This window comes from Ranitomeya imitator, chromosome 2 (assembly GCF_032444005.1).
Source record: "Ranitomeya imitator isolate aRanImi1 chromosome 2, aRanImi1.pri, whole genome shotgun sequence".
Classification (NCBI taxonomy): Eukaryota; Metazoa; Chordata; class Amphibia; order Anura; family Dendrobatidae; genus Ranitomeya; species Ranitomeya imitator.
In genome coordinates this window covers 332,088,252-332,102,879 of record NC_091283.1, presented here as the reverse complement: position 1 = coordinate 332,102,879, position 14,628 = coordinate 332,088,252, and the positions used below count along the sequence as shown (strand labels likewise).

General features: G+C 43.3%; 1 protein-coding gene across 2 annotated transcripts in view; it reads left to right on the top strand.

The window, feature by feature from the left end:
- Positions 1 to 12,318, top strand: part of LOC138663586 (oocyte zinc finger protein XlCOF7.1-like) — a 169,796-nt gene extending 157,478 nt beyond the window's left edge. Inside the window, exons 2-7 of one of the 2 annotated variants that reach the window (XM_069749844.1) lie at positions 6,953 to 7,102; positions 7,232 to 7,411; positions 7,495 to 7,618; positions 7,702 to 7,799; positions 7,997 to 8,087; positions 11,008 to 12,318. In XM_069749844.1, the coding sequence (XP_069605945.1) occupies positions 7,025 to 7,102; positions 7,232 to 7,411; positions 7,495 to 7,618; positions 7,702 to 7,799; positions 7,997 to 8,087; positions 11,008 to 12,089 (1,653 nt within the window). In that variant the 5' untranslated portion in view covers positions 6,953 to 7,024 and the 3' untranslated portion in view covers positions 12,090 to 12,318. The remainder of the gene's footprint in view (positions 1 to 6,952; positions 7,103 to 7,231; positions 7,412 to 7,494; positions 7,619 to 7,701; positions 7,800 to 7,996; positions 8,088 to 11,007) is intronic. The other variant, XM_069749843.1, reaches the window with a different exon arrangement.
- The last annotated feature ends 2,310 nt before the right edge of the window (positions 12,319 to 14,628 follow it).

The window sequence follows — 14,628 nt, the reverse complement described above, 5'->3', positions numbered from 1 at the left end:
GGAAGCTCTAACAAAAGGGAGAGATGCCTGAGAGGACAACCCTCTGGACCAAGACACTGAACCATGTAGTGGAGCAGCAGGCAATGCAGGGCCGGCTCCAGGTCTTTGAGGGCCCCGGGCAAAAGAGTCTCAGTGGGCCCCCCTTTAACACATACCACGATTCATGATTGCATATAACACAGCCACGTAGCATATTACACAGCCATGTAGTATATAACAGCCCACGTAGCATATAACACAGCCATGTAGTATATTACACAGCCCACGTAGCATGTAACAGCCCATATAGTATATAGCACAGCCACATATTATATAACACAGCCCACGTAGTATATAGAACAGGCATGTAGTATATAGCACAGCCCACGTAGCATATAACAGCCCATATAGTATATAGCACAGCCACATAGTATATAACACGGCCCACGTAGTTTATAGAACAGCCATGTAGTATATTGCACAGAAATGTAGTATTGTTATGATCAGGTGGCCTAGGAGCAGCATGAGACGTACTCTGGAGAAGGTGGTACCTGTACTGACCGCAGACCCTGAACTTAGCACCGCAACTAGAAGTGGCCGTGGGATGTACCTAACACTCCCTAGACACCTCGACACAGCCTAAGGACTAACTTCCCCTAAAGATAGAAATGGGAAAACTATCTTGCCTCAGAGAAAATCCCCAAAGGATAGACAGCCCCCCACAAATATTGACTGTGAGAGGAGAGGGAAATGACATACGCAGACTGAAATCAGGATTTAGCAAAGGAGGCCTTTCTAGCTAAAAAGAAAGAATAGGACAGAGTACTATGCGGTCAGTATTAAAACACTAGAAAATATCCACCACAGAAAATACAAATCTCCACATCTGACTAAAGACATGGAGGGTATATCTGCATCTCCAGAGATACAGCTTGGCTGCAAAAAATCCTTACACAGACAAAGCTGGACAAGACAAAACATGAAAATGCACAGAACTATAAGGTCCACAGCATGTGGACAGCAAAAACAAAGCCAGAACTTATCTTTGTAGAAAAGAACAGCAAAACAGGAGAGACCAGTCAGGGATGTGAATCCTCCAAAAACAATGGACAACTGGCACTGACTAAAGGATAAAGCAAGACTAAATAGCCCAGTCCAAATTGCAATAAGTGAACACACCTGATAAAGGCTGCGATCCAAAGACAGCAGCACTACCACTCATAACCACTGGAGGGAGCCCAAGAGCAGAATTCACAACATAGTATACAGCACAGACATGTAGTATACAGCACAGACATGTAGTATACAGCACAGCTCCCCTCCCCCCAAGAATGGCCCCATAGTCCAGTACTCAGTTATAGTTACAAAAAAACACTCCTCACCTCTCAACGTTCCCGCGCCGCGCTGCTCCCTCCCTGCTCCGGTCTCGGAGGCTGCCGCTGCACTGCCTGACACACAGCGAGTGCGCGATGATGTCATCGCACACCCGCAGTGTCAGAGACAGAGTGGGGAATGATGGGAGAGGGAGAGGCAGACGCCGGTAAAGTTCAAAGCGGCGGTGGGGGAGTTGGCGCTTGCAACAGGCGGGCCCCCCCCACCTCACAGGGGCCCCATAGCAGCTGCGTGATGTGCCGCTAGCTGAGGGCCCCTGGGGGAGCGGGGGCCCAAGGCACTGGCAGCTGCCTGCCCCTAATTTTGGCCCTGAATGGGCCCCCCCGTCTCGCCAGGGCCCCGACACTTGCCCGGGTACGCCGGGTGGTGACGCCGGCGCTGAGGCAAGGTATACCTCTATACAGGGATTCCCCCGTTGCTACATCAGGTGGCCTACATGTCGCGATACCCGGACCAGAGGGGTGATTAGTACAGACTGTATAAACAAGACAGTGGAATACTGGCTCCATCAGTGGGGAGAATTCTGGAAGCTTTGTGTAATCCCGGAAAGGCTTATCCAGCTGGAAGCGATATCTGGATGGTTCCGTGAGGAGAGGCTTGGTCAGCCTGGAGGAAACTGGAGTGTCCAAATAGATCCAGGATAGGGAACTGCTAGCAGAGGATCCTGAGGAGACAGAGGTGTTAGTATGAAGCAAGCAACAGACTATGGCCTGAGCAGGGCGCCACGATCCTAAAGAATGAACACATTGCCGAGGCACCTCCCTTAAAGGGACTCTGTCACCTGAATTTGGCGGGACTGGTTTTGGGTCATATGGGCGGAGTTTTCGGGTGTTTGATTCACCCTTTCCTTACCCGCTGGCTGCATGCTGGCTGCAATATTGGATTGAAGTTCATTCTCCGTCCTCCATAGTACACGCCTGCGCAAGGCAAGATTGCTTTGCGCAGGCATGTACTATGGAGGACAGAGAATGAACTTCAATCCAATATTGCAGCCAGCATGCACCCAGTGGGTAAGGAAAGGGTGAATCAAACACCCAAAAACTCCGCCCATATGACCCAAAACCAGTCCCGCCAAATTCAGGTGACAGGTTCCCTTTAAGGGTAGGATGCCTTTTATGCACAGAATATCGCAGAAGAGACAGCCCTAATAGAGATCAGGTGCCCAGATGCTTTAACTCCTTAACCCCCAAGGGTGGTTTGCACGTTAATGACCGGGCCAATTTTTACAATTCTGACCACTGTCCCTTTATAAGGTTATAACTCTGGAACGCTTCAATGGATCTTGATGATTCTAACATTGTTTTCTCATGACATATTGAGTACTTCATGATAGTGGTAAAATTTCTTTGATATTACCTGCGTTTATTTGTGAAAAAAAAACGGAAATTTGGAGAAAATTTTGAACATTTCACAATTTTCGAACTTTGAATTTTTATGCCCTTAAATCACAGAGATATGTTACACAAAATACTTAATAAGTCACATGTCTACTTTACATCAGCACAATTTATTTTACCAAGGGTAACAGAAGAAATTGGACCCCAAAAGTTGTTGTACAATTTGTCCTAAGTATGCCGATACCCCATATGTGGGGCTAAACCACTGTTTGGGCGCATGGCAGAGCTCGGAAGGGAAGGAGCCCCGTTTGACTTTTCAATACAAAATTGACAGGAATTGAAATGGGACGCCATGTTGTGTTTGGAGAGCCTCTGATGTGCCTAAACATTGAAACCCCCCACAAGTGACACCATTTTGGAAAGTAGATCCCCTAAGGAACTTATCCAGATGTGTGGTGAGCATTTTGACCCACCAAGTGCTTCACAGAAGTTTATAATGTAGAGCCGTAAAAATAAAAAATCATATTTTTTCACAAAAATGATTTTTCGCCCCCAATTTTTTATTTTCCTAAGGGTACCAGAGGAAATTGGACCCCATAAGTTGTTGTGCAATTTGTCCTGAGTACGTTGATACCCCATATGTGGGGGTAAACCACTGTTTGGGCACATGGCAGAGCTCGGAAGAGAAGGAGCCCCGTTTGACTTTTCAATGTAAAATTGACTTGAATTGAGATACCATGTCTCGTTTGGAGAGCCCCTGATGTGCCTAAACAGTGAAACCCCCCACAAGTGACACCATTTTGGAAAGAAGACCCCCTAAGGAACTTATCTAGATGTGTTGTGAGAACTTTGAACCTCCAAGTGTTTCACTACAGTTTAAAACGCAGAGCCGTGAAAATAAAATTCTTTTTTTCTTTTTTTTTCCACAAAAATTATATTTTAGCCCCCAGTTTTGTATTTTTCCAAGGGTAACAGGAGAAATTGCACCCCAACTATAACCCTAACCACACCCCTAACCCGAACATGTCCCTAATCCTAACCCCAACACACCCCTAACCCTAATCCCAACCCTAACCACACCCCTAACTCCAACACACCTCTAACCATAATCCCAACCATAACCCTAACCACACCACTAACCCTAATCCCAACCGTAAATGTTATCCAAACCCTAATTTTAGCCCCAACCCTAACCCTAACTTTAGCCCTAGCCCTAACTATAACCCAACCCTTACTTTAGCCCCAACCCTAACTTTAGCCCCAGCCTTAACCCTAATGGGAAAATGGAAATAGATACATTTTTTTAATTTTATTATTTTTCCCTAACTAAGGGGGTGATGAAGGGGGGTTTGATTTACTTTTATAGCTGTTTTTTTAGCGGATTTTTATGATTGGCAGCTGTCACACACTAAAAGACACTTTTTATTGCAAAAAATAGCTATCATTTTTCCATTTTTTGGTCCACAGAGTCATGTGAGGGCTCGTTTTTTGCGGGACGAGTTGACTTTTTTTGGTACCATTTTCAGGCACGTGACATTTTTTGATTGCTTTTTATTCCGATTTTTGTGAGGCAGAATGACCAAAAACCAGCTATTCATGAGTTTCTTTTTCGGGGGGGGGGCGTTAATACTGTTCCACGTTTGGTAAAATTGATAAAGCACTTTTATTATTCCGGTCAGGACAATTACATTGATACCTCATTTATATAATTTTTTTATGTTTTGCCGCTTTTATACGATAAAAACTATTTTATATAAAAAATAATTATTTTTGCATCGCTTTATTATGAGGACTATAACTTTTTTATTTTTTCGCTGATGATGCTGTACCATGGCTCGTTTTTTGCGGGGCAAATTGACGTTTTCAGCGGTACAGTGGTTATTTATATCCGTCTTTTTGATCGCGTGTTATTCCACTTTTTGTTCGGCAGTATGATAATAAAGCATTTTTTGCCTCGTGTTTTTTTTTTACAATGTTCACTGAAGGGGTTAACTAGTGGGACAGTTTTATAGGTCGGGTCGTTACGGACGCGGCGATACTAAATATGTGTACTTTTATTGTTTTTTTTATTTAGATAAAGAAATGTATTTTTTGGAACAATGTATATATATTTTCTTTATTTAGGAATTTTTTTTTTTTACACATGTAAATATATATATATTTTTTACTTTATAATATTGCCCATGGGGGGGCATCACAGTATAGTGTCAGATCACTGATCTGATACCTTGCAATGCACTGTGTCAGATCAGCGATCTGACAGGCACTGCAGGGAGGCTTGCCGGCACCTCCTCTGAGCAGGCACTTGCAAGCCACCTCCCTGCAGGACCCTGAAGGAGCCCTGCGGCCATTTTGGATCCGGGGCCTGCAGGGAGGAGACGCTCGGTTCAACGCGATCACATCACGTTGTACAGGGTCTCAGGGAAGTACGCAGGGAGCCCCCTCCCTGCGCGATGCTTCCCTATGCCGCTGGAATGCTGCGATCATGTTTGATCGCAGTGTTTCGGGGGATAATATGCCGGATGTCAGCTGTAATAATCAGCTGACACCCGGTGGCGATCGGCCGCGCTCCCCCCGTGAGCACGGACGATTGCCTATGACGTACTTTCCCGTCCCTGAGAATTAAGTCCCACCTCGATGGGATAGTACGTCATATGGATTTAAAGGGAACCTGTCACCCCGTTTTTTCAGATTGAGATATAAATACTGTTAAATAGGGCCTGCGCTGTGCGTTACTATAGTGTATGTAGTGTACCCTGATTCCCACCTATGCTGAGAAATACATTACCAAAGTCGCCGTTTTCGCCTGTCAATCAGGCTGGTCAGGTCAGGTGGGCGTGGTGACATCGCTCTTTTCTTCCCCAGCTTTCCGTTGGTGGCGTAGTGGTGTGCGCATGTCGCAGTGACGAATCCACTGTGCGCACGTGAAGAAGCAGCACTCCATCTGCGCACGCGCGGCCCCAGGAAGATGGCCGCCCCCACCGATGACAAGGGGTAATAGCGCAGATCGCGCGCTGCTTCTTCACGTGCGCGCAGTGGATTCGTCACTGCGACATGCACACACCACTACGCCACCAACGGAAAGCTGGGGAAGAAAAGAGCGATGTCACCACGCCCACCTGACCTGACCAGCCTGATTGACAGGCGAAAACGGCGACTTTGGTAATGTATTTCTCAGCATAGGTGGGGAATCAGGGTACACTACATACACTATAGTAACGCACAGCGCAGGCCCTATTTAACAGTATTTATATCTCAATCTGAAAAAACGGGGTGACAGGTTCCCTTTAAGGGGTTAAGTATGTGCAGGTAGCGGAGCGTGCCTCCTAAGAGCATTTCCAGGAGACCTGCCAAGGGGATGCAGGTTCCTAGCAGAGAAAGTAGCCATCGATCATCTGGGGCCATGGACAGGGTGAGCAGCACGAGCGTGCTGCGTGATAGGCGCCAATCTCCCTGCACAGCGGAGACCGGACCTGCGACTGAGGGCATGACAGATGGGAACCAAGGAAGCATGTATTACACTCATAGTATGGGGCCTCTTTCTTGGCCTCTAGACGGTATAATGTTCTCACAGTACCACCATCCCCAGTTTTATTTTGTTGCATTCAAATATTTGTTTTTGGTGTTTTTCATGTAAGATAAGGATTGGAAGCCGACTGGAAAATTCTAAAAAACCTCAATCAAAAAACCCTGTACATGGAGAATTTCACATCAATTAACTCCTGTCTTGTTGTTACAAAAAATCTTTTATAAAAGCCTCAAACTTCTGTGTGTGAATCAGACCTGAGATCTAACGTGATAGAAGATTACAGTGCGGGGAAGACGGGAAACCTTCATATAGACGGCCGGTGGTGATGGAGTCAGTGACGGACTCTGGCCAAATATGTTTCTAGAGCCATAGTAGAAGATGAAGATGTCATCCTCATCATGAAGTAGTTATTTCTCCTGTCACGTGTAATGAATATCTCCTGCAGTATTGCTAATGCCGATTCCAGTGTCGGTAAATGAGATGAGAATTAGCGTTATGGAAGATGAGTCTATGAGAAACGTATTCAGCTGCCGACTCCGAGGAAGAAACTGCTTGCTGTCTGTGGTCGAAAATATATAGGTTTTATTAGTAGATGTAAAGAAGAAAACTAAATACTGTGAAATAATAAATCTCATATGTTTTCCTTATTACCTCAAGAAATTCTATTATCACACAGGATTTTTATGATGTTACATCGGCTCATCTTCTCATTCAGGTCTCTACAATATCGGATCCTCTCAATGAAGATCTTCTATAGAAGAGAATTTTCTTGAATTACCCATTAAGTATGGATATGGACAGAGACAAGATGGTGGAGAGGATATTACACCTCACCCTAGAGATCCTCTTCCGGCTTACTGGAGAGGTGAGAGATTCTGATGACGTCACATTACATCATTCTTATCTATGGGAATAACATATGGACAGAACTGGAGAGGTGAGGACTCTGGAAATGTCTGTAGTGAGATTTATTAATTTGTCTCTCCATAACCAGGATTACACAGTGGTGAAGAAGACCTCTAGTGAGCGCTGTCAGGACCCTGTGTCTGAGGGATGGGGAAGACCCCTAAGCCCAATCACGGGGGCTCCACCGAACGCTATGGTAAATGAGGACATCAATGACCAGAAGGTCCTAGATCTCACCTACAAGATGATTGAGCTGCTGACAGAGGAGGTGACACTACTGGGAATGCTGGGACATTATATACTAAAGCTATGAAGGGATTGTGGGGATGACTGTATTGTTGTATGTGTCAGGTTCCTATAAGATGTCAAGATTGTGTCATCTATTTCTCCATGGAGGAGTGGGAGTATTTAGAAGGACCCAAACATGTGTACAAGGACTTCATGATGGAGGTTACTCAGCCCATCACATCACCAGGTAATAGACAGGAATAAATACACACGGCCTATAATTATCTATATGTAAAGAATTAATTCAGGCCATGTATGTGTTTCCTCCAGATCTATCCACTAAGAGGACAACATCAGAGAGATGTCCCCGTCCTCTTCTTCCTCAGGACTGTAAACAAGATGATCCCAATGTTCCTCAGGATCATCAGGTAGATGAAGAGAAGGTGTCATGAGATCTCCCCTATGATGTGTAGACGGCTGTGAAGATCTTGTGCTCAGTGTTGTTTTATCCACCAGTATTATATGTTTTATACTTGTGTAATGAGAACGGTGGAGATGGCAGGATTAGAGCTGACCATAGATGTGATTTCTCATCTGTCTGTGACTTTTACAATATTTGTTTCAGGGTAAAGATCTGACCCATATTAATACTACAGAGACATATGTGAGGGGTCATGAGTGGTGTAAAGAGGAGATTCCTACAGATATTTGCCCAGGTAAGTAGTTACTACTAAATGCAGAGAAGTCACAGATTCTTTTCAGTCACTGACTGGCTGCTTTATCAATGTTGTCATCCATATCACAATCAAGTGATCATCATTTTGCCTCTAGACCACAACATTCTACTCCACCCAAAATTGATCAAATGACTATGTGCATTGAAAGACCTTTTCTATAGAACTGCCAACCTGGACAATCCATCTACCCCCTGAGATTAAAAGATGCTGAATAATGATGAGAGAATATACTCGTTGCTCGGGTTTTCCCCGAGCACGTTCAGGTTGTCTCCGAGTATTTATAACTGCTCGGAGATTTAGTTATCGACGCCGCAAGTGCATGATTTGCAGCTGGTAGCCAGCCTGAGTACATGTGGGGATTCCCTAGCAACCAGGCAACCCCAACATGTACTTAGGCTGGCTACCAGCTGTAAATCAGGCACTTGTGGCGTCGATAACTAAATCTCCGAGCAGTCATAAATATTCGGAGACCACCCGAGCGTGCTCGGGGAAAACCCGAGCAACGAGTATACTCGCTCATCACTAAGGCTGACCCTTGCCTACCCAGATCTGTAAACTACAAAGCCAAATCACAGCGTACATAGAATGAGTTGACAAGTTAGAAAATCACTTGAATTAAAAATATGATGGGCTTGTAAGAGAAAGTGGAGTGTAATGATGCTGTTGGCTTCCTAGAACCCTGATATCTTATTGGATGAATCTACCTTCTCTCCCTTCTGTGCTGCTGAATGTGCTCATATGGTCCCTAAAAAAACAGGTCCAGTCTTTCTGACTACACTTCAGTTTTATGATCGACAAGATTGAATACGCAGTGACGGCCAAGTGTGAATTTCTGTACATTAACAACAGAGTTTCCCTTTATCCTGACTTTTTAGTTTCTTTAAAAACCTGCTAACTTTAAACAGGATTGTGATAAAGTACACAAAAAAAACATGTGCATGATATGTGTTGGCATGGCTCGAGCCCTGATTTCATGGATTCACTACACATCATAAATTACATTGTGTTCGATCATAAGGAATTCAGATTACTGCACAATCTCTCCTGAAATGAGAAGCACAAATAATTTCTCTACTGTACTAGTCAGGACTCATAGTAGCTCCACTGCTCCACCATAAATAAGTGCAGCTCTGGTTTAGTGTTGAAGTTTGACCTCATAGATTTGTTGTTTTTGGGGATGTAATATGTGGTGGGATTGGCCTACCTCATTTATGTCAGTCTGCAGCTGCCTTTTAGTCTTTAAAAAAAGGTCTCCATTACCTCTTCCAAATGCCCTAGACCTTAATTTAGGACACCTCAGCTCTGCACTCAAAGTTATCTTTGAATGTTTAATATTCCTCCTTGAAACTCATCTGATAGAAAATATTGGCCCATGTGATAATTTAATTGCCAAGAGCCACATACTCTAATTACCTTAGAGAGGTTTCACTAAAATAGTCAGTTTTGCTCATCATCCTTTAACCCCTCTACATGGATCTGGATTTACACAGAGAACCCCTAGGCTTGGGCCATGGTGTTACTTGCTGTTCTTTGGAGTGAAATAAGAAGAATAGTCAGGTAGCCGGGTCACAACCAGCAGGACAGAGAAAATACAAAATCAGAATACACGAGTAGTCAGTAAATGGGCCGTCTTCACAACAGGAGATGATTCACAAGCCTGTAGCTGAGCACAGAGGACTAAACCAGAGGAGAAAAAGGCTGTATGTGGCAGCTTCCAGCCATATGGTTCAAGCTTTAGTAGAGTGTGATGCTTTCCAATTGACTGAAGCAGGGAGCAGATTACTGCAGCTGGACAGCACACAAACCCACACTGCCAGACTTGATGGTTTTACACATCCCAAGCAACCTAATTTTAGTGGCTACACAGGAGCAGATCCCAGAGGAGATGGGACATGCCATTTTTACAAGCCTTAATATGGCGGCAAAATGGCAGAAAACCAGAGCAGTATAAATCCCCATAAAGTGACCCCATTTTGGATATTATAACCCGCAGTGGATTAATCTATTTGAGTAGTGACTATTTTGACTCCACAGGCCCTTTCCGGCAATTAGCACGCAGTGGATGTTGGAGAGTAAAAATTGCAAATATACCATTTTATTACCCAACACATAGTGACTAGATTGTGCTCGACCGTAATTTAAGTGGCTTCTTCTAACTATGGTAATGCCAAATACATGGATGCTAAATGTGGTTTGGCACACTGCAAGGCTCAGAAATGAGGGGAAGATTGGACTTTGGGAGAGCCGATATTGCTGGATTGATTTTTGGAAGCCATATTGCTTTTCAAGAGCCTTGAGTTTTGTTTGTATGCACATCCCCATCATCTATTTGGTTTCTCCATCCTTTAATTCCCTTATTCCACTGTGTTCTTTTGTGAGTGTATTTTGTATGATTGTTATTTTCATTTATCTTTGTCCGTCTTCCCCTTGTTTGTCTGTTTAGTGCATTCCTATAAAGTTACATTTCCACCCTCCCTGGGGGAAGAAGGGAAGAAGTGACATAAAAGGGTTAATTTAGGTGCCTATAATGATACTTTAATCCGGCATCTCCACCTTCAGGAATTACCCGGGGGACAGGTCACCCCTAGTTCTAGGAACCTGGTTAGCACCCAAAGTCCCTAGAAATTGAAGTTTTTATTGATATTATTTTCACCTACATAATATTGGTGACTTTTATTCCATATTTTGGAGACAGAATGGACAAGCAGTTGAACACCACGCTGTACTGGTTCAGGCTATGCAGTTTTCTATTAGACTGTGAACTGTCAGTGTCTTGATGAATAATTCATTTTTTTTAATTTAACTTGACATTTTACAGACAGTTTAAGCAGAAATGTTCAAAAATAACAAATTCAAGGATATTTTATTTAAAAATAATAATTGATTTTATTTTTGGCAGATGACTGCACCAGATCAGAGGGACAGCTGACATCTTCCATTTTTAAATCAGATGATTTTGAGATCCCACAGGACACAACTGAAGTGGATGCCATTACTTCAGCTATACCCTCATCCCTTCACAACAAAAATCTGTCATCTGATCCTTTGAAACAGGTCCTATTTTCTGATTCATTACCAGCTGCAAAGGAAAATCAAAGTCACAAAATAAGCATTAAAAAACAAGCTGATCCTAAAGCAAAGAAGCCATTTTCACATTCAGAATATGGAAAAAAATGTAGTCTCGAAAAGTATTTTCTTAAACATCAAAAAATTCACGCAGCAGAGAATAGGTTTTCTTGTTCCAAGTGTGGGAAATGTTTTAACCAAAAATCAGATCTTGGTAGGCACCAAAGAATTCACACAGGGGAGAAGCCATTTTCATGTACAGAATGTGAAAAATGTTTTAACCAGAAATCAAATCTTGTCAGTCACCAGAGAACTCACACAGGGGAGAAGCCTTTTTCATGTTCAGAATGTGGGAAATATTTTATCCATAAATTTAACCTTATTATACACCAAAGAACCCACACAGGGGAGAAGCCTTTTTCGTGTTTAGAATGTGGGAAATGTTTTATCCATAAATCAGGTTTGGTTAAGCACCAGAGAATTCACACAGGGGAGAAGCCTTTTTCATGTTCAGAATGTGGGAAATATTTTAACGATAAATTTAACCTTATTATATACCAAAGAACCCACACGGGGGAGAAGCCTTTTTCGTGTTTAGAATGTGGGAAATGTTTTATCCATAAACCAGGTTTGGTTAAGCACCAGAAAACCCACACAGGGGAAAAGCCTTTTTCATGTTCAGAATGTGGGAAATGTTTTATCCATAAATCAGGTTTGGTTCAGCACCAGAAAACCCACACAGGGGAAAAGCCTTTTTCCTGTTCAGAATGTGAGAAATGTTTTAGCCAGAAATCACATCATAATAGACATCAGATGAGCCATACAGGGGAGAAGCCTTTTTCATGTTCAGAATGTGGAAAATATTTTGTGAAGAAATCATCTCTTCTTAGTCACCAGAGCAGTCACACAGGGTAGAAGCCTTTTTCATGTTCTTAATGTGGGAATTGTTTTACAAGGAAGTCAACTCTAAATAAACATCAGAGAAGTCACACAAAGGAGAAGCCTTTCTTCATGTTCAGAATGTTGGAGATTATTTAACCAAAAATGTTATCTTCTTAAAGGGGTTGTCCACTAGTTTGACTGCCCCTTATGATAACTCATGTTTGGCCTTGTTAAAATAAAAACAATTATACTCTCCTTCCGAGCCAGTGCCATTACAGTGGTTTCTGTATTCACTTTCACAGGGCTCATGAGAGGTTGCTACATCACAAGAGCCCTGCATCCAATCAGCACCCGGTTCACTGCCCCTGCTCTTGGACTTTTTCTTATTGTTCGATGTGTTCAAATGTGGGGATAGTGATGCACTGAATGCAGGTGCAGACACCACTGGAACATCACCAGTATGGAAGATTGTCTCATATTTTAACATCTTTATATGCCTTTTTTTATAAACACTGCCTTCTTTCGGAGTAAAATATATAAATTACTAGTTTTCGTTCTTCCTGCTCTAAAACGTACCCCAAGACTTCTGAAGGGAATTACGCTACTGTTTTGGGTTAACTTTCGGACCCGTTTAATCGAAGCTGGTGGCAGCATACCGTGTGTTGTGCCTTTGGGAGTCGTTGTCGCTACGGCGTCGTTGATAATTATTGTTCATGCCTGAGTGGGAGTAGTTATATCGCCTCGCTGCAGCGTGCCCAATAGCCAGTACATAGCAGGCAGCCTTTCTGGCGATTAATTACCCTAGGTGCAGTACCTAATCTAACCTGAGGGTAAGGGGGGCGCCAGAGAGCTGCAAGTTCAAGCGGAACTGTAAAGCGGGATATACATACAGTGGGGCAAAAAAGTATTTAGTCAGTCAGCAATAGTGCAAGTTCCACCACTTAAAAAGATGAGAGGCGTCTGTAATTTACATCATAGGTAGACCTCAACTATGGGAGACAAACTGAGAAAAAAAAATCCAGAAAATCACATTGTCTGTTTTTTTAACATTTTATTTGCATATTATGGTGGAAAATAAGTATTTGGTCAGAAACAAAATTTCATCTCAATACTTTGTAATATATCCTTTGTTGGCAATGACAGAGGTCAAACGTTTTCTGTAAGTCTTCACAAGGTTGCCACACACTGTTGTTGGTATGTTGGCCCATTCCTCCATGCAGATCTCCTCTAGAGCAGTGATGTTTTTGGCTTTTCGCATGGCAACACGGACTTTCAACTCCCTCCAAAGGTTTTCTATAGGGTTGAGATCTGGAGACTGGCTAGGCCACTCCAGGACCTTGAAATGCTTCTTACGAAGCCACTCCTTCATTGCCCTGGCGGTGTGCTTTGGATCATTGTCATGTTGAAAGACCCAGCCACGTTTCATCTTCAATGCCCTTGCTGATGGAAGGAGGTTTGCACTCAAAATCTCACGATACATGGCCCCATTCATTCTTTCATGTACCCGGATCAGTCGTCCTGGCCCCTTTGCAGAGAAACAGCCCCAAAGCATGATGTTTCCACCACCATGCTTTTCAGTAGGTATGGTGCTTGATGGATGCAACTCAGTATTCTTCTTCCTCCAAACACGACAAGTTGTGTTTCTACCAAACAGTTCCAGTTTGGTTTCATCAGACCATAGGACATTCTCCCAAAACTCCTCTGGATCATCCAAATGCTCTCTAGCAAACTTCAGACGGGCCCAGACATGTACTGGCTTAAGCAGTGGGACACGTCTGGCACTGCAGGATCTGAGTCCATGGTGGCGTAGTGTGTTACTTATGGTAGGCCTTGTTACATTGGTCCCAGCTCTCTGCAGTTCATTCACTAGGTCCCCCCGCATGGTTCTGGGATTTTTGCTCACCGTTCTTGTGATCATTCTGACCCCACGGGGTGGGATTTTGCGTGGAGCCCCAGATCGAGGGAGATTATCAGTGGTCTTGTATGTCTTCCACTTTCTAATTATTGCTCCCACTGTTGATTTCTTCACTCCAAGCTGGTTGGCTATTGCAGATTCAGTCTTCCCAGCCTGGTGCAGGGCTACAATTTTGTTTCTGGTGTCCTTTGACAGCTCTTTGGTCTTCACCATAGTGGAGTTTGGAGTCAGACTGTTTGAGGGTGTGCACAGGTGTCTTTTTATACTGATAGCAAGTTTAAACAGGTGCCATTACTACAGGTAATGAGTGGAGGAAAGAGGAGACTCTTAAAGAAGAAGTTACAGGTCTGTGAGAGCCAGAAATCTTGATTGTTTGTTTCTGACCAAATACTTATTTTCCACCATAATATGCAAAAAAAATGTTAAAAAAACAGACAATGTGATTTTCTGGATTTTTTTTCTCAGTTTGTCTCCCATAGTTGAGGTCTACCTATGATGTAAATTACAGACGCCTCTCATCTTTTTAAGTGGTGGAACTTGCACTATTGTTGACTGACTAAATACTTTTTTGCCCCACTGTAAATCCCTGCAGTTCGTGGTATATTGAAGAGCAGTGGGATAACTAAAATAAGCCCCTGCTGTAAACTGATAGGCCAA